At 46.2% G+C, this 21,274-nt stretch overlaps 1 protein-coding gene across 1 annotated transcript in view; it reads right to left on the bottom strand.

Annotated features, from left to right (window-relative positions):
* The window catches only part of CRISPLD2 (cysteine rich secretory protein LCCL domain containing 2), a 257,983-nt gene that overhangs the window by 132,059 nt on the left and 104,650 nt on the right, over nucleotides 1-21,274 (bottom strand). Inside the window, exons 7-8 of the mRNA XM_069636263.1 lie at nucleotides 5,242-5,394; nucleotides 638-698 (exon numbers count right to left, since the gene is read on the bottom strand). Of these exons, the coding sequence (XP_069492364.1) occupies nucleotides 638-698; nucleotides 5,242-5,394 (214 nt within the window). The remainder of the gene's footprint in view (nucleotides 1-637; nucleotides 699-5,241; nucleotides 5,395-21,274) is intronic.

Here is a 21,274-nt window from a genome sequence, read left to right as displayed (position 1 = left end):
GGAAAAATAAGGGGGCAGTGATATTCACAACAGATCCCGAAGACAGCACTCTGTACTCAAAGGAGGTGGAAGGAAGGAAGAAGGGGAAGACAGAAAGAATGGTGGGTGGGGTAGGAGCATTCACCACGGAGAAGGAAGGAAGGAAGGAAGGAAGGAAGGAAGGAAGGAAGGAAGGAAGGAAGGAAGGAAGGAAGGAAGGAAGGAAGGAAGGAAGGAAGGAAGGAAGGAAGGAAGGAAGGAAGGAAGGGAGGGAGGGAGGGAGGGAGGGAGGGAGGGAGGGAGGGAGGGAGGGAGGGAGGGAGGGAGGGAGGGAGGGAGGGAGGGAGGGAGGGAGGGAGGGACGGACGAAGATTGCACCTTATAATGAACTTCTTTAAATAAGCAACACCTGCACTGGCACAATAAAATGCTTCTTGACAACAGACACAAATTAGTTCATAGAGTTAAGCAACTGCTGCATGTAAAATCAATGTCACAAGTTCAAATCCTAAACCAGCTCTTCGCCCCCCTGCTGAATTTAATGGAAAACGCACCCCCTGGAGTTGGGTAATTATAACAGCCATTCTTACATTCCATGGGAGAGTTTGGTTTCTAGAAAGAGTCAGTATTGTTAAATACGTCTATAGGCATCCCTCACCTATTGCACGTGGATCCTTTGCATTTGTCTCGCATTTTAGTTTCACACTTGATGACTTGAGCTGAAAAAAGAATGAAGATTTTATTCACATGTGCTCTTTTGTTCGTAATTGCAGTCATTACTCTATATTATTACATGTGTACTCTTCCATAAGAGGTGCACCAAAGGGGACAGGCTGGGGAACTTCGGGAACTTCAGGAAAACAGGGAGAGAAGTTCTGAACACTGCATGGCCTGAATAACTGCACTTTCAATGCAAAATAGCGTGCGCAATGGCTGCTTCTTTCTCTTGGCATTGCATCATGGACTGTGCATGCAGGAAGAGCGTGGGGTTTCCCTCTCCAAATGTCTTCCCACTTTGCGAGCATTTTAAAACTACTTCATGTCCGGTCTCAGTCCTCCTGTGCGTCTCTCCCAGCTGTTTCCTTATATCCGATATGCATGCAATGGTGAACACAGCTCTGTCCAATTTTGGTGACTAATAGGATGGCAAGCGTGTCCGAAAGTCTGGTGGCTAGTGCTAGCCTGACATGAGTCGGTCTCTGCCCCATCCCTACTTGCCTTGCAAGATCCATCTTCCTGTACTGAAGTGCCATGTTTCCCAATGTAGTAGTCACGAGTGACTGCACACATACTAAGCAGACGGTGACATGGGGAAGAATGCCACCCTCCATGCTGATTCCATGCCCTGTCTTCCCAGGCAGGGGGAGAGAGATGGGTGGTAGGGTCTATCCATCCATCCAGCTATTATGATTTTTGTATAGCGCCCTATCGCCCAAAGGCCTCAAAGCGCTCACATAGACGGACAGCATGAAACAGATATTTCAAGCCGGAAAGAGAATAGTAGGGATTTTTTTTTTTTTTTTAAGGTTCTCCTTCATCGAACAAGTGTGCCTTGAGCAGTTTCCTATATATGGTAAGAGACAGACTGTTTTTTATCAGAGATTGTGGAATTCCAGATCGTGGGAGACCAGTGAGCAAAATTGGTGCCACCTACTCTTTCCAAGATTTTACGTGGTTGTTGTAGGTTGTGCTTATCGTTAGATCGAAGGTTTCTTCGGACAGGGGCTTTAGTGAGTTTTTTTGCAAGATAGCTAGGAGCAGTGCCAGCTAGACATTTAAAAATCATAACAGAACATTTAAATTGTATCCGTTATCAGGTTATGACTAAACAATCCGGGTTAGGACGGTGAGCATGTTATGAAAGTGCCCTAACGTGTGGCTTTTGCCCTCTGTGAAGCCATGCTGTTTCCCTGCCATGAACACGGGCAGGCACACTTTCCACTGAAGGAAGTCTGAGAATCAACTACTGAATTCCCTAAAATATGAATTTCATGTTCCTTCTCCAGGCCCCAATTAGATGCCTGGTGATGTTCCTTATGCATAGAATGAGATGCAAACAATGATGTCCCATCAGCTAATATTGGAGGCCAGACAGCAAAGCTTATGGGGGCGCTCCACAAAGCAGTTTTCCTATTTGTGAAAGCCAACTGCTCACGTAAGCTGGAAAAACATATACATGTTGCTTTATGGGACATTCTCAGAGAGAACCAAAGCAGGCGGAAACCACTTTGTGCGTGTAGTTTGTACTCAAAGTTAAAATCTGAACTCATGGACCTGCAAAACGTGTCCTGAGGGCATTGCCAGAGAGCACCCTTCATTCACTGTGAGGTGCACTTAAGAATGTGCTCCCCTTGCAGCACCATCCTTCCACTTTTGGTCTGACCTGGCATAGGCCAGGTGCAGGGGAATGGTTATGGCAAACAGTGGTCTTTTCAAATCTTTTCCTGGCCGGCACAACACTGAATAGGAATGCTCATGCAAAGCAAGAGGGCTTCTATTCTGTGGTACAGTTTAAACCCAATAAGAGGCCCTTCAAGAAGCATCACCAGAAATGTGCCCGAGTAACCAATGCGTCTGAAGGACTGGGGCCTGATGAAATCAGCAAGGCCCCCGTCCTGGAGCTATGCATATTCTGGGGGCCCATCAAGGTCTGTCTAAGCATCTCTCTGCCCCTGGCAAAATCTTAGCTATGCGTGGCGGAGCAGGCCGCGGAGCCTGTGCACTTCTATGCCCCAGGCAAAATCTTAGCTATGCGTGGCGGAGCAGGCCGCGGAGCCTGTGCACTTCTATGTCCCTGGCAAAATCTTAGCTATGCGTGGCGGAGCAGGCCGCGGAACCTGTGCACTTGCAGCAACACCCGCCCACTGCATGCAGAACCACCGCGTGAAACAGGGCACTCTCAAGTAGATCCTTTCCGATGGTAAGCTCAAAGATGCATTTCTCATTTGGGTTATACGCATATAGCCGTTACCTTCGGAATGCTGATTAAATCGAACCTTCAAATGTTTTCATTTGTTAATCATGGTTTTTTGATTCTGTATTACTGTACTGCAGGATTACTATTACTCCATCCACAGGAAGTGAAGTCAGATGGTCTGATCAGATACTCTGCTTGGGAGCAGAGGGAATGTCTAGCCCATTCCTTTCCGAACTCTCATGCACTTTTCCTCTAACCGTCAGCCATTAATCCTCCGGTCTGCGTCCCCTGGTGGAGTTCTAACTGGTGGCGTCCGGACGTGCATAGCATGGTTGCAAAGGTCATGCACTGAGGCCATGGCAGCGGAAACACAGAAACTAAATGAGCCAGCGCTCACCAAGTGTTTTACCATCTGGGTCACTGCGCGGCCATGGGCTGCTAGGAACTTGTTTGCATTCTGCTGGTCAATGACCCGGTTGAGTTCCCGGTGCCTGCGTCCGGGGGTGGGCGGGTCAGAAAAGTCTCCACTTGGGCTCACTTCCAGCTACAAGCGGCCTTCGGTCTGCCCTCGTGGCCTGTGTACGTCAGTCTTGTCAGCACTGTGGACGTCACATAACCTGCCTCCCACCCGCTCTTTCCCTTTCAGCCATTGGGCGCTGAAGGACCCAGACTTCAGGAAGCCTTCCTAAAGGCTAGCCAATGAGGAGGGATTCATCCGCACATGTGACAGTGGCCAGACAAATCACTCTCAAGTTCATTTTCAGCAACAGCTCTGCCCTTACCTTTTCTCACTGGAGTTCAGGCACGGAATGGCCCTATAGGGCAAAAGGGGAAAGTCCGAATTGCAGGCAGAGCATGCTAGTGTGGGCCAGTTTTTGCAGTCAAAATGGGCCCGTTTTTGCGGTCATAGTGGGCCACTTTGATTAGTAGCTTCACTATGCGGCTAGTAGTTTTGAACAGCATCACTGAACATATATCCTTTAAAATGCAGAATTTGTAACTAATTTGACTACCAAAACGACCCCTGGGGTACCAAAGAAAGAGTCTGTCACAAAAGGAATTAATTGCTATTTGCAGCTGTGGGACACTTTTTCATTTGTGCCCGAGCCAGTTTTATCCCCCGGTCCGACCCTGCTGTAGTTGGGCAGACCACTTCGGACTCAGCTGATCCTTATAAGGATAGGCTCGGACTGGCCTATCAGGCAAAGGCTATGGCAATGTCTGAAAGGCCTGCCTGACAGGCTAGTGTTAGACTATTGTCCTACCAACGTGGTCTGTTTGATGGCTTAGGGGTAGGTAATTTTGACCAATGTGCCTGACCCAATGAGTTTAAAATGCACCATTTGTCACCAGCTACTTCACATACAGTTCTCTCAGAAGACTCAAATTGATATTTGCAGATGTAGGCCCCTTTTTTGGTCTTTTTCTCTTTCCCTATCCGACCACGCTTAGGGATAAGGTGCATACCGTGGACCCCACATACCATTTTCCAACATGCTCCTCTTGGCCAGTAATCCAGTGAGGTTTTTGCCGGCATAGCAATGCTCGCCGCTCCATGGGAGGTATGGGGGCTCGTCCAATGTTGAGACTGTGTTGTAAAGAGTCACTTGTCCCTGCTGGATCAGACTTTTGGCAGAGAAGGGATCTTAGGCAGAGAGAAAGGGACCTTCTCAAAGCACGAGGACAAGTGGGGAAATCAGGGCCCTCTTCTTATGGTGAAACTCATCTTCCAAGGCTTCCAGGGCTGGAAAGAGGGAATGGTTAGTGGTGTGTGTGTGGGTAGGGTGACCAGACGTCCCAGTTTTGCCAGGACTGTCCCTGTATTTTGCCCTTGGTCCCGGCGTCCCGAGAGTTTTTTGAGTTTTGAAACCCCATCCTGGGATTTGGGGATGGCTGGCTTTTGTCCCTGTTTTTGACCTTTGAACAAATGCAGAAATCAGGAAGGGGGAGGGTATGAAATGCCTCTGTTTCGCTTGCGTTTCATGCCCTCCCCCTTCCTTCATGACTTCTCTCCTCCAATGAGCGCTTTGAGTTTTCAATGAACACGTACGGACACATTCTTTGTGCAGAAAAGGCTGCTGACAAAGAAGTAGGACTACAGTTTAATTGGAGTCCTATGTGTCAAAACGGTAGTCCTACTTCTATGTTGGTGGCCCGCCCCGTTTTTTACTTTAAAAATCTGGCAACCCTATGTGTGTGGCTCCCACAGGGCTTTTAAAGGGGAGATAGATGGCGTTCATAAGGTTAAGCTATGCTTTAAAGGGCACAATGCACATCCATTTTGTTGAGTCATGCTCTGTCGCACAGTTCCCCCACTTGTGTCCAGATGGCGTTGGCATGCTTACTCATGTAACTTGTCGCTGTGGTTTTCTTGGGCTTGGTCACTTTCTCCTCCACCCAGACGTGCCTCTCGTCTGTCTGCTGCGGGGTTTGGGGTGCTTGTGGGGGTTCCACCTCGTTGTTCTCCTCTCTCTCCGTCTTTACAACGTGTCTTTCATCTAAATGAGTAAACAGAGTTCATTCACATGATTTCCATTAATTACAATTCCCCCTTCTTCACTAAACATACATGTAACATGTGGCACTTTTTAATTCCTAACAGCATCGGCATGATGTCTGATTTCGGAAGGAAGGGAAGGGAAGGGAAAGGGAAGGGAAGGGAAGGGCAAGGGAAGGGAAGGGAAGGAAAGGGAAGGAAAGGGAAGGGAAGGGAAGGGACCTAATTAGATAAACTGTGCTTGAGGAGAAATTGGAGATTTCAAAATGAGGAATTCTCAGAATTAAAATAGCACTGAAGAATGCAAGCTTATAAACCCAGAGGTATGCATGCTATATACGGTAAATACAATGTATTATGTTAGGACCTGGGGTGGAGGGCGCAGCTAATTAATCTTTGATCTCAGCCCGCATTCCACGGTACCCTCAGGCTGCCTCCCCCACTGCATGCCACCATCTTCCCCCCAGCCTCACTTTTAATTTTTTTTAAAAAAACGATTCCCCAACCCCCATCCCCTGCCTCCCTTACCCGATTGTTGTCGCCACGCAGCAGCTTGCCTGCCGCTCACTCTTCTAGGCTGCCATGATAATGGAAGAAGGGCTCACTATGCAGCCCCGCCTTCCACAACCATGGCAGCCATCTTAGCAAAGGGTTTTCATTCATTGAACAGGATGCACGCAGCATCCCATTTAATTAATGAAAATCCTTTCTTTTAAGCTCCCCGAGTTATCACTTTGGTAACCTGGGGTGCTAATAGCATTAGCACCCGTTCCAAGGGCTGGCACTGGGGTAATTGCCCGGCAGACCAAGTTATGGGCCAGAGTGAAAGAGTGGTCACTTCCTGTTGCTGTTTAGCCCTGCTGCAAGCTCCTCTGTGTGTGTAAGCCAATTCAATTCAATTATTCCTTTATTCAAATATAAAATAGCCATTCCCACTTCCCATGTGTGCATAACATATTCGTTCATGATCACACGGGCAGCTGCTTACCAACATTTGTAGTGGTGGTGTATTTTGAGGACTGTCAATGGGCTTAGCCGATAGACCAGCGACACCTGCTGGCCCTCCACTTTGGCATTCGTGTAGTTCTATCTCTTACATATGACACTACATCTGTTGGGTGTGCACTTTCATCAGGCACAAAGGAATTCATTAATTGCTTTGTATCTGTTCTTTGCACTAAAGTAGTGCCAGAAACAAGGATTGACCAAGCCGCCCATTTTGGCTTGTGAACGGGTATTAGGTAGGCATTTGCCAGGATCTGTTATCGTATGGCCGGATAAATACACCATTTTCCAGCTGTTTCCATCTTTTGACCATGTGGAACCATTATAGTGCTGTCTGGCAAAAGTCAAAACTGTTGGCTTTGTGAATGTTTGTTTATTTTCCTTGCACGTCTCTGAGTCCTTCCCTCCCCTAGTCACTCTCCTTGGTCAGATTAGGACTTCTAGAAATCCAATTGCTAGTGTGTCCTCCTTGTTCTCTTTGACCATCGATGGGACTTCGAAAGCTAATGCCTTATACCATCTTGCAATAAAATGCATCCAAACTTGGATTTTGCGTGATTTTGACACTTGAAAAACAAAAGAAAGCTGAAGTCTCCCTGTCTCCTTACCTAGTTATGTTCTTCTAACTTTTTGTCAAGGAAGACGTTTACACCCAACATTTCAAGCATGAAGTTATTTTGAGTTCCGAAAAACGGAATGACTTCCAAATGTGCAGGCATGGAATTGCATGCCCACCTCTCCGAAAAGGTTGACTGAAGCACTGTTTGCAGAGCAGTAACTCAACTCCTCTGTTTGGGGTGTTGGCTTTGGCTGGAGAACAACTAGGTAAAGGTTTGGCTACGGTTTTCCGATAGTCAACAAGGTACAGAGAGGTTCGACCGAGTTGGATCTTTTGTGCGATAGCTGATTATACTTTCGGTGCGAACTAGGGACCATACAAGAGGTGAAGTTGGGGACAGTGCATGGAAAAATGTACGGTCGAAGATCTTGAGTTTTTTCTTACACTCAATTAGCTTCTCAGTTTAGCAAATGTTTGTGAGAATATTTATGGTATTTCTGGACACCAAGTCTGAGATATTAGACTTCAAGTAAAGCAGAGTGACAGATACCATAATGCTTTATGGTGGTGGGTGCTCATGGGTGACTGTGTGTCAGCTCCATCTATGAACGGTGCAAGTTGGGAGAGTTGTCCTCATAATTTTTACCCCCCACTACCATTTGCCACCTGGCTGAAATCTTTCCTCACTGGCCGAACCGAAAGAACACACATTCCACCATTCACATCAAAAACAAAAAATCTTACAAGCAGTGTAACACAAGGATCAAGCCTCTCCACACTACTCTTCAGCATTTACATGACCCCCCTAATAAAACTCATTCAAACCCATGGACTTATAGCCTCCAACTACGTTGATTGCACCCAACTCAATTTTAAGATAACTAACGACAACAAACCGGATAACACCCTCAATAAATTCTTGACCGACATAAACACCTGGATGGCAAACAACAACATCAAACTAAGTCCAACCAAAACAGAACTATTAATTGCTTCACAAGAAAACGGTCCAATGCAGACATCTCTCACCTGGCCCCCGACCGTGGGAACCCAACCGGAGACGTCAACAATGATACAAAATCTAGGAATCCTCATGGACAACGGCCTCACATTGGAAGCACAAGTCAACGCAATAGCTAAAAAATGCTTCTATCTCCTCTGATTAATAAGAGGGATCCTCCCTTAACCCAAGTTCGTACAAAGAACCCTCGCAATCATCTCCTTAGTATTATCAAGGACAGACTACGCAAATTGCGTATACTTGGGAATGCTTCAATGCCTCACCAAAAAACTATAACACATCCAAAATACTGCAGCAAGACTACTCCTGGGATTAAATAGAAGAGACAACATCACACAGTCACTAAGGAGTTTATACTGGCTACCAGTAAAGAAACACATCAACTTTAAAGCCCTCTGCATTACCGATAAATCACTACATGGACAAGGAGCCAAATTCATCCAAAAAAATAAATCACTCAATACCAGCTGAGGAGAGACTTAAGATCCTGCACTGACCTCCAAATAGAAAAAAGACACTACGAGAAAAGAACATTCTGAGGAACTGTCTTTTCCAATCTGATAGCAAAACTATGGAAGTCGATCCCTAAGGAAATAAGAACAACGGAAGACCAACTCACTTTCAGAAAAAGTCTAAAAACCTGGCTTTTCAACTCACTGAGATATCAACCACTTAACAATCACTCCATGAACGGATCGCCCAACCCACACAATCCCTGCTTCCACAATCCATAAACCAGAAACAAGGAAAACAAGGGATACAGCTATAATGGAAAGCAATAACATAGCATAGCAATAAATAACCAGAGTTCACCCAAAACTCAGCAACCACTTTATCACCCCACACACCCCACACTTGTCACCTACAACACACAGCCAGAGGCCTAGTGATAGAACCCACCAAAACACGCAAACCGCACATCTCTCTGCCCAAGCTACAAATCCAACCACCTCAGACAACAAGTCAAACATTAGACGCCACCCTTCCAGACACCGCAAGCCCAGTGCACAAAACAAATCTCACTCGCACAGACACCAGTTGCTAGTAGTTCTGCACGCATGAACAGATGAGCACAATATCTATCTTATCTCTTACTCCCTTACTAACCAACCCTACCCACTTTTCCTCGAAGAGCCACCTGAGTACCTGGAGACCATGAAATTAGCAGCGGTGCGTGGTATAAATCAACTTAAACTGTGTAATTGTTGTGTTGTTTTAAATGTACCAGTAATGTTTTATTTTGTATATACAAACCATGTGGTTATATGTATATTATATTAAATAAATAAATCAACTGAACATAATTCAATCTTAGGAAGGGAGTCGAAGCAAAAGCCTTTATTTGGCCCGATGCAGCAACAGCAGCAAACCCTAGCCTAATGATGTCTTGGAATGTGCCTGAGAAGTTTCTTCCTTTCTCGAACAGGAAATAAACAGCAGGAAAAGCCAACGGGAATAAGTGTGCACACACAAAAAATACACAATATGTACACTCAGTGGATAATATACTCTGGTCTCGGTTCATGGAACTTTTAGTTCGGGGCAATGTGAATTTGCACTGCCAACAAACACCCTGATTCACAGAGCGTTGCAAAGTGTATTTTTGCAGTGCAAAGTAAATTTGCACTGCAAATGTACTCTTTGCACCATGAATTAGGGCCATTTAGCATGCAAAGGGTACTTTTGCAGCAGTGCAAAGTCACTTTGCATCGCACTAGAAATTCCATGAATCCGGCCCCTTGTTTCTGAATACGCACAAAGAATATGCTTTTAAGAAATATTCACAAACACCACACACTGGCCCCTCACACACACTTCCTACAAATGTTCAGAAAAACATACACAATGAGCGGGTGCTTAAGCTCAAGCACCACCTATATGCCTGAACTATTGCATTGGAATACAAGTATGTGGGAGATGACATTTAAGGAGGAACACGCAGCTTGTGGGTGTGGTTTGGTTATTTTCCCACCCCTTGACTATCCATGCACATGCTAATCTCTTTGGCCATTTCCCCAACTCCGTGCCCCTCCCTGCCTAAAACACACCCTCCTGGGATCTTTTTAAGCTATCCTGTCAAGCAGGAACATCAAACATTGGCCTGCCAGTGTTATTTCTAAGCAGTTTGCTGACAGTTAATGACTTCAGTGCAGCTGATGTGTTGCACTGGCTCACATTTTTCACTTGCTGCACAAAACATTGCTCCCAATCCACAAAGGACATCTGGATGTGCACATGCAGGGTTAAAGTTTATCTGAAAAATCTGGTGTGGCCTCTTCAGGACCGGATTCAGAGACTCTTGTGATATATCAAAATGTGTGACCGGTATGGAGAGAATAAAAACAAAATGTTTGTTTAGTTTGCAGCGGAAATTACATCAGCTACATCTTAAGGAAATGTGTGTGGGGGTCTATGCAACAGAATCCGGTCACTACGTGAAGCAGTGGGCAAGCTCAGGCTGGCTTTTAGGGCAATAAGATAATGCTGGAAGTGAGGCTGTTTTTGGGAGAAGTGGGCTAACTTGCAGAGTTTCCCACTGGGAAGCTGGTAGTGTTGATGAGTGTTACTAAGCACATCCTCTATTATAATGCTCTGTTTGCAATAAATACATTTTTACTAGAAAACTCCCCCATGGAGACTCCTCCAACAGAATGTCATGAAAGTACGAGTCGCCATTTGCGTTCGTTAGCCGAGCTAATTTTATGCCCCAGTCCAGAGGTATTGCTAGGGGGGGCTGAGGGGGCTATAGCCCCGGGTCTTTTGGTTGTAGCCAGGGATAGAATCTCAGGATCTACAACCAAAAGGCTAGCTAGCCCTGAGTCCCGACAATCCCGACATTAGTGTAGGCCCGGATCTTTTCCAGACCTAGCAACCCCGCTGCACCAGTCCAACCCTGGCAATGGATGTGCACGATTTCCTCCCGCCACACACACTTTCTGTTCCTAGCAACATGTGGCGTACTGCCATACTGTAAAAACATTGATGATGTTTCTTTTCGTACTACTTACACCTCCGCTACCAGGAGTAAAAGTGTACAAAAATAAAATAGAGGAACTATGTTCCCGTCTACCCCGCCGCTCCTCCCCCATTCACCACCTACCCCAAAACCAACCTCCATCTCCCTTGCCCCAAGACGAAAACCCCATACCTGAGCCGTCCTCCACTCCAGCCCCGAAAATGTGTTTTACAACTGTTTAACGATCAGGATTAAAAGAAACACGGCGAAAGGAAATGCATCTTAAACAACCCCCATTACTTTTAGTCATTGCCCCCCACACTGGGCAGATTTAGGCCCCCGCCATGCGCACCTCTTAAGGGTAAGGACTATAGCAGGTATGCAGTGATTTTAACTAATTAAAGTACAGAGAATGCTGTAATAACGAAAATGTTATAATGAGAAATACCGGATAAAAACATGTTTTATATGGGGTTGGGGGGTAAGGGGTTAAAATGGGTTAGATGGGTTAAGAGGGGGGTTGGAGTGTGTTTAAACGTATAGGGAAATTTTTTGGGGGGAGAGCCCCCAACATTTTTAAAAAACGAACTCTATTTATTTTGTTATAACATTGTCGTTATTACAGCATTATCTGTAATTTAATTTGTTGAAATCACATGAAACCCTATAGCAACACCCAAACCATTACCTGCACACACAGCCGTGCCTGAATCAGTTTCACATTAATCTTGTTTAAATGCAGACAGCAAAAGCTGGCTGCAGCTATGCAGGGTTGTGGAAATAAACCCCAGTCCGGCAGTGGAAATAAGCAAAATGAACCAGCACCTGCAAAGTCGCTCAGCAAGATGTCACACAAGCATTCTCTGGAGTACCAGGTTTGAAGACCCAATAAGAGGAGAGGACAAAATGCTTTTCGCCCGCCAGTTCAGGAACAGTGCTACTGGTGATGAAAAGGGAGCAATGGTTGATTTTCCAAAAAGGGAGGGGAAGACAGAAATGCAGTTAATTCACAAGTGCAGCCAGGGGGTGGCTCATAAGTGCAGGGAGAAGAGACTGTAGGGTTGCAGATACAGAACCCTAAGTGCTGGGGAGCGTGGAGGCACTGCAAGGACCACTGGACATGCAGGAGTCTGGGCCAGACCAGGTGACCAGTGCGCAGAGCAGTCAGATGCATCACCAGGGGAGAGGAAGAGAGAAAGCGGAAGTGAAAAGGAAGGTATTGAGTTGCTTCCGGGAACCGGAGGTGGTTCGGCTCAAGTTTGAGGGAGGTAGGCAGGCAGGCTGTTCCAGAGGGAGGCCCCAGCCGAGGAGATAGATCTGCCCCCAACTCTCTGCTTGGAGAAGCCACTGACCTTCAGAGAGTTGGAGGTGGATGAGTGGAGAGCTCGAGAAGGAAGACGTTTTAGAAGAAGTCTAAGGTAGAGCAGTCCCACGCATAGAAAACCTTGTGGATAATACAGAGGGTCTTGAAGTTGATCCTTGCAGCCACGGGGAGCCAGTGAAGATATTTCAGAGCTGGAGAGATATGATCCCTGGGCTTGCAGTTCTGTTCTGGATAAGTTGTAAAGCTTGAAAAGTAGAGGCAGGAATATTTATAAAGAGGCTTTTGCAATAGTCCAGCCTAGAGAGGTCCAGAGTTCCGGGGACAGTGAGCTTCTGGGGGAAAGTGAGAAAAGGAAGAATACCTCTGAGGAGGTGCAGCTGATAGTTTGACTTCTTAGAGATGTCAAAGATGTGAGGAGAGAAGGAGAAGGTGGAGTCGAAGATGACACCAAGGTTCTTAGCCTCACAGGAAGGAGCAGGAAGAGGGCCCAGAGTGGGTGGCTAGAGAGAGGAAAGGAGGGAGCGGGTGTCCCAATGAGGAGGATCTCAGTCTTACTGGCATTAAGGCAGAGATCAATGGCGGCACACCATTCCTGAATTGCAGTGAGACAGTCTGGTATGAGAAAAGAAGCAGAGGTGGCTGAGGGGAACCTGAAAGAGAGCTGAGTGTAATTCGCATAACATTGAAAATTGGAGCAGAAAGTAGCGATGCAGTGGTAAGAAAGAACCTAGTGGCACTTGAGAGGACCGTTCGGTGAGAAAGGAGGTCAACCAAGCCAGGGCCTGTTCAGTAATACCAAGGTTGTCCCGGAGACGAATGAGAAGGATGGCATGGTTGACCGTGTCATAAGAAGAGGATAGATGAAGGAGAATGAGGACAGAAGATAGATTAGAGTCAAGATTGGAGAGCAAGTATTCACAGTGTTCAGGAGAGCAGGTTCCATGCTTCTGGCAGTTCTGAAACCAGACTGGTGGTCATGGAGGCAACCAACAGATTCAGTATGCTGGGAAATGGCCAGCTTTTCCAAGAGTTTGCCCAGGAAAGGAGTGATGAGATCGGGCGATAGTTAGCCAGAGATGAAGGGTCGGTCGAGGGCTTCTTTAGAAGGGGGTGCACAAGAGAGTGCTTAAGGGGGAGGGGAAAGTGCCAGTGGCAAAGCAGCAATTGCAGAAATCAGACAAGGCTGGGGCAAGGGTGTCGATGTGGTCCTTGATAGTTCTGGATGAGCAGGGCCCTGCTTAGATCTGACTTGTCTAGAAACATCATCAGGGGTGAAAAAGGGAAAGGAGGAGAAAGAAGGAGGAGAGACGGCCTCAAACTAGACCAGGAGTGGTAGAAGAGGAGGTAGAGGAAGAGAAGGCGGACAGAATGTCCTGAGTTTTAGTAGTGAAATGAGAGGCCAATGCCGTGCAAAATGCCTGGGATGGAACAGGAGATGTAGAGACTGCAGCAGGATTACCAGCTCCTGGCAGATTTTGAAATGTTCAGCCAAGTTGTTAGAAGCCACAGAGATGCAGGCTAGGATGTAGGCTCTCTCCTCAGAGAGGATAGAGTCTGTACACATGTTTGTGTCTTAGAGTTAAGAGGGCACCATATATTCCTCGAAGGACACAGCAGTGGTGTAAGAATGTGGTTGCAATAAAGACACCTTGTAAATGCATCTGTATGATTAGCATGGCTAGAACATGCTGTGTCCTGGCCTTAAGTATTTATTTCTATTTTGTTTTATTGTTTAAAGCACAGACCTAGCTCGATAGCAGCAGAGCGCTGTACTAGGTATGGGCAGCCAGCCTATGGGCTGGCATCTTTTAACAGTAGCACGGTACAGTGAGTTGTGTTCTGTGCGTCCATTGGGATTAGTCCATGGTCAGTTGCTGTTGAAAAGCCACCTTTTGAGACATGTGCAAAATTGGAGAATTTTGGGGGCCTTCTGAGTCGGTACTGTGATCGAATTCCAGAGGGAGGGTGTGTGACAAGAGAAGGATTGTTTGTTGGTCCACTCTTTGCGGAGGTACTGTTGCAAGTTCTGACAGCAGCGAGGGAATCCAATCATTATTGGTAAAATAATTTTACTAGACACATGCTCATGAAGAGCTTCAATCAATTTAGATCCCAAGTATGGTGGAGTTTGCAAGGAGATGTAATATATACACCAGGAGCCCAGCCCAAAAAAGGATGCAGAGCTTTTAATTGACCTCTGCTCTAGTCGTGCAAGCTTTGCAGAAGGCAACCACTTCTGAAAAGGGGGTAATCTACAACAGTTGTTATCATGTCTAATTGCCAATGTTCATGAATCTATGTGACACGCTTGTCAGGCATGATAGCAGTAGTTGCTCATTAGGAGAAGCAGGAGTATGTCATAGTGGGGCATCTGGAATGACGGTATGGCTGAGGCAGCGTCAGTAATATGCTATCTGAAGGTTCAAGTGCTGAGCGAGCCTGACTACTGTACGGTAATAGGAGGGGGGCCGATTTATGAATTTCCCGGGGGGGGGGGGCAAATACAGGGAGTGACATCACTGGCAGTTATAGGACTGCAAATTTGCATGTAGTCGCCAACTTGGTGCAATGGCGTGCAGGGGGGTTTTAGGCGCGCGCAGAACAGTGGAAACATTGGCTAGCCTGTACTACATATACTAAAGTCAAGTAAGAAGGGAGATTTAAGCCTTCGAGTTGCAGTCGAGTAAGACATCACTGCCCCTACTCCACCCCTCTATAATCATCCAGGTTGTAGTAGCCCTCAAAAGGCAGAGCAACACAACTAGGATGGGAGAACGAAATGCCGTCCCATCCTGTGAGTGTGTCAAACGTCAGAGCAAAGACTGTGCGTGTGCCTCCTACCTTGGAGCACAATCTCACTAATTTGGTGCAAATCTCGCAAGTGGGAGCATGGGAATCCCCTGCGTGTTGTGGGCTTCAGACACCGGATCACATGCTCACTTCTTCAGTGTGAAACTCTGGCCAAGGCTCTTTGGGCAAGCATTCAGGATGGGTCTCACACCTATAAACAATGTGATATATTGAGTGGGTACCCGACTCCTTGGAGCATAGTATCAACCGTTGCTTGTAATCTCACAACTGAATGTATAGTTTCACTTTTGGTCATCTCAGTGACCCCATGTATATTAATGGAGTCAGTCTCCCATCTGGAAAGACAATTATATTTCTGTTAAAACACTCTGAATTGTCACTCCAGTTTTCTCGATGAATAGATCCATACCATATTCATTCAATGTGTGTGCAGGGGTGATAACTTGTGTCTGAGAGAGCTCATTCTTTCATTCAGGAGAGATAACGGGGTAACAACCCCCTGCATGTGGGATCAGGCTCATTTTGGCCCATGGCCCCTCCAGAAGAAGTGAGCAGGTTTTAAGACCCTGCTGATTCTGCTATCGGGCAAGCTCGAGCCTTCTATCCCTTGCCCCATCACGGCTCCCAACATCCTGAGCGGCAGTTTATGGACAGCAGGCAGCTCCGGACATCCCTGTTGCCAATTGAATGTAGACAGATCTACTATTTAGACACTGGGAGAGAGCCATGAATCCATATTGGTGGTGAAGAACCACTCAACATACAGAACACAATGGTATAGTGTTGCAGTCCTACTGAGAAATGGCAATTCTGAGCATGTGAGCAGTAGGCTGGATCAGTGCTGCCCCATAAAAGGTGTAGAAGCCTCTGTGAGAAGTGGCAGTACTGTCCCAACGGTGAGAAGTGTAGTATTTTCGCATTAACTATGCTTAAGGACTTTGGGTTATTGAATAGTGCTGCTACATTCTGAGTAATTCCATCCCTTTAAATATATTAGCTCTTTTATAACCACGACAGTGTTGAGTTAATCTGATGATGACAGGCTTGCCCAATAGTTCTGGTTCTGCATCATTAAATGTACTTCAGAGTATCGGAAGGATAGCTCAGGGGCAACGTGCTCGCCTTGGAAGCAAGACACTACAGAGCAACGCAGGTTCGATCCCTCGGTCCGCGCAACACAGGTTCACTCCCTTGGTCCGCGCAACACAGGTTCGCTCCCTCGGTCCGCGCAACACAGGTTTGCTCCTTCGGTCCGCGTAACACAGGTTCGCTCCCTCGGTCCGCACAACACAGGTTCGCTCCATCAGTCCGCGCAACACAGTATCGCTCCCTCAATCCGCGCTTAGAAACCTCTGGGTAGTACACGCATTATAAATAACTAATTCAAATAAAAAGAAATACTTCTGTTGAGAAGTGCTGGGGCCTTCTCAATAAGAGTGTAGCAGCTCAACTGAGAAGTGCTGATGTTGTCCGATCCAAAGTATAGCAGCCCCACTAAGATGAACTAGCATTGCCTCAACAAAAGCATAGTATTATCTCTGAGAAGATTCAACTATTATAGAAGCCCTGTTACAGCAGTACTATCCCATCAAGAGTATAGCGAGCTAACTGAGGAGTACCAGCATTGCCCCATTTCAAATATGGCAGGTCTACTAGAAAGAGCTGGCTCATACGCCTCCGCTCCCCACCCATAGCATTCATCATCACCACGTGTACACTCAGAGACATGCAAACAGTCTCATTTGCCCTCTCCCTGCCCCTGCTCCCTGCCCCCTCCCTCGCTTTGCATCTGTACCTCCATTTCTAAAAGTCGTTTTGGGTTGGGTGTACCTCTACATCTGTGCACCCCTCTTAGTAACAGGGGTGCACAGATGTACAAATACACCCAACCCAAAACGATTTTTAGAAATTGAGGGACAGACTTGCTTTGCATCTGTGCCTCCATTTCCTAAAATCCTTCTGGGTTGGGTGTACCTCTACATCTGTTTATCCCTCTTACCAAGAGGGGTGCACAGATGTATAAATACACCCAACCCAAAACGATTTTTAGAAATTGAGGGACAGACCTATTTTGCATCTGTGCCTCCATTTCTAAAAATCCTTCTGGGTTGGGTGTACCTCTACATCTGTTCACCCCTCTTGCCAAGAGGGGTGCACAGATGTATAAATACACCAAACCCAAAACGATTTTTAGAAATTGAGGGACAGACTTGTTTTGCATCTGTGCCTCCATTTCTAAAAATCCTTCTGGGTTGGGTGTACCTCTACATCTGTTCACCCCTCTTGCCAAGAGGGGTGCACAGATGTATAAATACACCAAACCCAAAACGATTTTTAGAAATTGAGGGAGAGACTTGTTTTGCATCTGTGCCTCCATTTCTAAAAATCCTTCTGGGTTGGGTGTACCTCTACATCTGTGCACCCCGGTGCACAGATGTAGAAGTATACCCAACCCAAAACGATTTTTAGAAATTGAGGGACAAATGCAAAGCAAGAGCCTCTTGCTTTGCATCTGTCCTACAATTTCTAAACATCGTTTTTCCCCGGCTTTAACCCAGGCCGCCAGAGAGAGACACAGTATGGATGGAACAAAGGGCCATCCATACTGTGTCTCTTCTCTCCGGCATATGGGGGTGGGGGAGAGTGTGCTCAGCCCCGACTTCATTCTGCCGGGGGTGGGGGGGGGCCGGGCCCCGCAGCCCCCCCGTACTCGGCGCCCCTGCGTAATAGTGTTGGTACTTCTATAGCACAATTGCTTTTTTCAAAGTGTCTTGGCACTTTACAAAGTGGTAAACAGAACGCATTTTCCCTAGAAGATGTGTAGCTCTTTTTCTAGCCCCTGGATGATGAATGGCTGAATAGACATACTGGGATTCAAACCCATGACGTGCTGGTTATTACATGATCATTTTAGGAGGTGATGCACAAGGCCAGAACTGGAGTGCCGTAACGTGGAGCCCTGAAGCCCAAAGATGCCATGTTGTTGTGTAAGGGCCCCCTTGCCCAGCATCCCCACGCCCCTCTCAGTCTCTTTTGTGGACTCCAGCTCCTATGTGCGCATTGCTTGCTGGGCCTACTACCTGTCCCGCCCCCTCAAACCTGTGCATTGGCTGGTTTGGCAGAAGGACAGGAAGTCGCTGCTATCAGCTAAGAAAGTTTGCCTTTTCTATGATTCTCTTTAGGAGTGTGTTGGAGGCATACCCAGCAGTCAGAGCTGGTGTAGGCATCTCAAAGCCCATGAGGAGGAAATAGAGGTAAGTGTTCCCCTGCCATTCTCCCTCCCTCCACCGAGGCACGACAGGATGTCATGGAGCCCACTACCACCAGCCCACTGGTGGATAACTCAGTGCTTTGCACGGGTGAGTTGGAGAAGGAGCCTGATTCCACACTACATACAAGTCACTGAATTCTCTATTGGGTGTGCTTTAAACATTGTTTTATGGACAGCTCGTATCTTTGTCCAGTGCCAAAGACTTCCATCAGCGTGTTTTTCTTTAGAAAGCTAGGACATGGGAGACAACACAAGAATTCACTTGCCACTGTGGGTTTGTGTGCCTGCCTACCTAGCTGTGCCCCTTGGCCCCGCCCACATCACTATGACCACTCCCACTCCGCATGAATAGGGGGTAGCCCAGAATAAATGTTGTCTATTTCCAGCACTGCGCTCAGTGATGGTAGCGAATTAGAATTCCAGGCTCATGTCAGACACCCAAGTGAACTGAAATGCATTGTCTCACACAAACCAGACGATGTTTGATCACTTCCAAATAGGGGGTGGAGGTTGTATTTATTTTGTGTTTCATTCAATGTGGGTCTTCTTTTTTAGTTGAATATTACATGGTGGCAGGTGACTCCATTCACATCTCCCCACTCGCCAGCAGGTTTTTAAATTTATTTTGTTTGGCAGTTGGAGTAGGATACAGCACAAAACACGACCCTTGCTGGAGAATGGAATGCCCCATTTCACAGGCAAGATGATGCAAGGAAGGACAAAAGAATTGCTGGCAAATAGAGGACAACACAACTGCTCTGGCTCCTGAGACATGAGAACAAACCCAGTCTTAAGAACAAAATCGGTAACACTTGCTGCCTGCCCCTGACTGAGCCAAGTCCAAGAAGCGCAGAATATCGTGCTAGCCTTTCACAGGGACATCTTCACGCCTGGAGTGTCACTGAACACTGGGGGCGCGCGGCTTTAGCTATGTTAACATGATTGCACAGCTGTGCAGGGACGTCATTTAGGGGTCACCAGAGAATGTATTACAAGGAGTTCAAATAGAGATTATTATTAAATGAAAAGATCATTTTTGCTTGAAAGGGAAAGGGGAAGGGGAGTGATTAACATTCCCATGGTTATTTGTATCACTTACACCTGCCTCTACTTAACCTAAATAAAATAATTAAATATAAAATTGAATCATCCACCACTCTCAAGGAGCCTCTCCTCATAATATCACCGGACGATGACCCTGACACTGTCTGATGTTAATAATCACTATAGGATGATGATGTCATGAGCACACAACCAGAAGCATTTTATGTACAACAAATTTTCTGTAGCAGTTACAAGCACAACTAAGTTCACTTATTCAATTACATATTTCCAAAACCACCCATTCTAATTGGAATAAGGCATTTGTGGTTCTGTTTTTTATTCACTGCTCTTCATAATTTCCATCGATTGCTAAACCGTGCATTATGGCTACTTTTTTGTCACATCAGTATGGCCCGCCTCCCACGTAAACTATGCAGAGCTTAACGGTGTCGGAAGGTGAAAGAAACCTCTCAGATTATCTCGACAGGGACATTCAATAATCACAGTGCTCTTCTCCATAACATTGATGCACTGATGTAGATTATGGATGTTTTGCAGAGAAGGTTGTGAAAAAAGAACTGACAGCACTGCAGCAGCCCATGCAGAAGATCTGGTGGGTGCCTCAAGAAAGAACAATATCCGTCTTCTGGGCATTCCAGAAATTATAGAGGCAGGTCTGTAATACTAAATAGAGTAATGAGGACCCTTTAGTTTGAAAACTCATGTTATCTTCCTATCCCAACTTCCCTGTTGCTCAGCAAGTAACTTCATGTTTAGTATTTCTGCGGCGGAGAGAACTCCTTGTTTGAGGTAATTCAACCCTTCAGTTTTCGACTTCAATTAATCATGTTGAGGATACTAAATGTTCAAACATCTTTAATCTCTTGATTTTTTGGAAGTAGTTTCTAAAGGGATTTACAGTGTACCAGGACACATTTTTGTTCAGAGCCTTTGTTAGCCAAGAAAAATGCTTGTAAAGTTCAGGAGCCTGGATTGCCTTCGAGGTATAATGAAGAAGGGTGTCTTTCGAGAATCTTCCTCTCTGCACACGAGTTAGAACTCATACAATATATTGGTTCCTCTCCAGGACGCCACCAGTTGGTTTCTAGTCTTTCTAAGTCAACACAGCATGGAACAAAAAAAACTGAGGACATCACATGTAAGTTTGGACAGCAGAGGGACATGCACTCAGAAATAACTTCTTCATAACAAATACCAACAATTGAAATTTCTAAACAGACTTCTTTCATGTCAGCTGAACTTGCAGATTAATCCAAATTAGTTTTGTGCGTCAATATCCTGCTAATATGCACTGAGTTGGATCTCAAGGCCTGGTCATGGCAAACACTGTTCCAGGGTTTTTTTTTTTTCAATTATTTGTCCACTTGGTCCGATTTTCTGCATCTTTTACGAGGCATTGTCCAATCACCACAGCGTGAAGGACAGCATTTTGGATCTGGTTGAAAAATTGTAGGTGTCATGTGTGCTCCTAAGTAAGCTAAATAGCACTTGCCGAAGTCACTATGTCTTTTAAAAGAATGTACCAAAACTTAACCAAATATTACCCAACAGACCTGCCATTCCTTTGGTGGCTGTAGGGTATAAAACTTTCGCCATGGAAATCTGTTAATGGTTTCTTCCATTTTTCACCTGTCTCTATTTTCCGTAAACTTGGCGGGAATGAGGCGGTATTTCATTTTTGTAGCTGAGCCCGCTGGCACCCATGTGCGCACCGCGCTGCCAGTGTGGGAAGCGGCCACATGCACTGACTGAAGTCCAAATACTTATTTGAGCTGTGTGAGCTGCTAATACCTGCCTTGGGCGTTTGGTAATTGACTTTGCTTCAGAAGCGTGACCTGCTTATACAGATGCGATCTGGTCTACCGAGAA

This window comes from Ambystoma mexicanum, chromosome 1q (assembly GCF_040938575.1).
Source record: "Ambystoma mexicanum isolate Mex_15411 chromosome 1q, UKY_AmexF1_1, whole genome shotgun sequence".
NCBI lineage: Eukaryota > Metazoa > Chordata > Amphibia > Caudata > Ambystomatidae > Ambystoma > Ambystoma mexicanum.
This window is presented reverse-complemented; position numbering and strand designations above follow the sequence as displayed.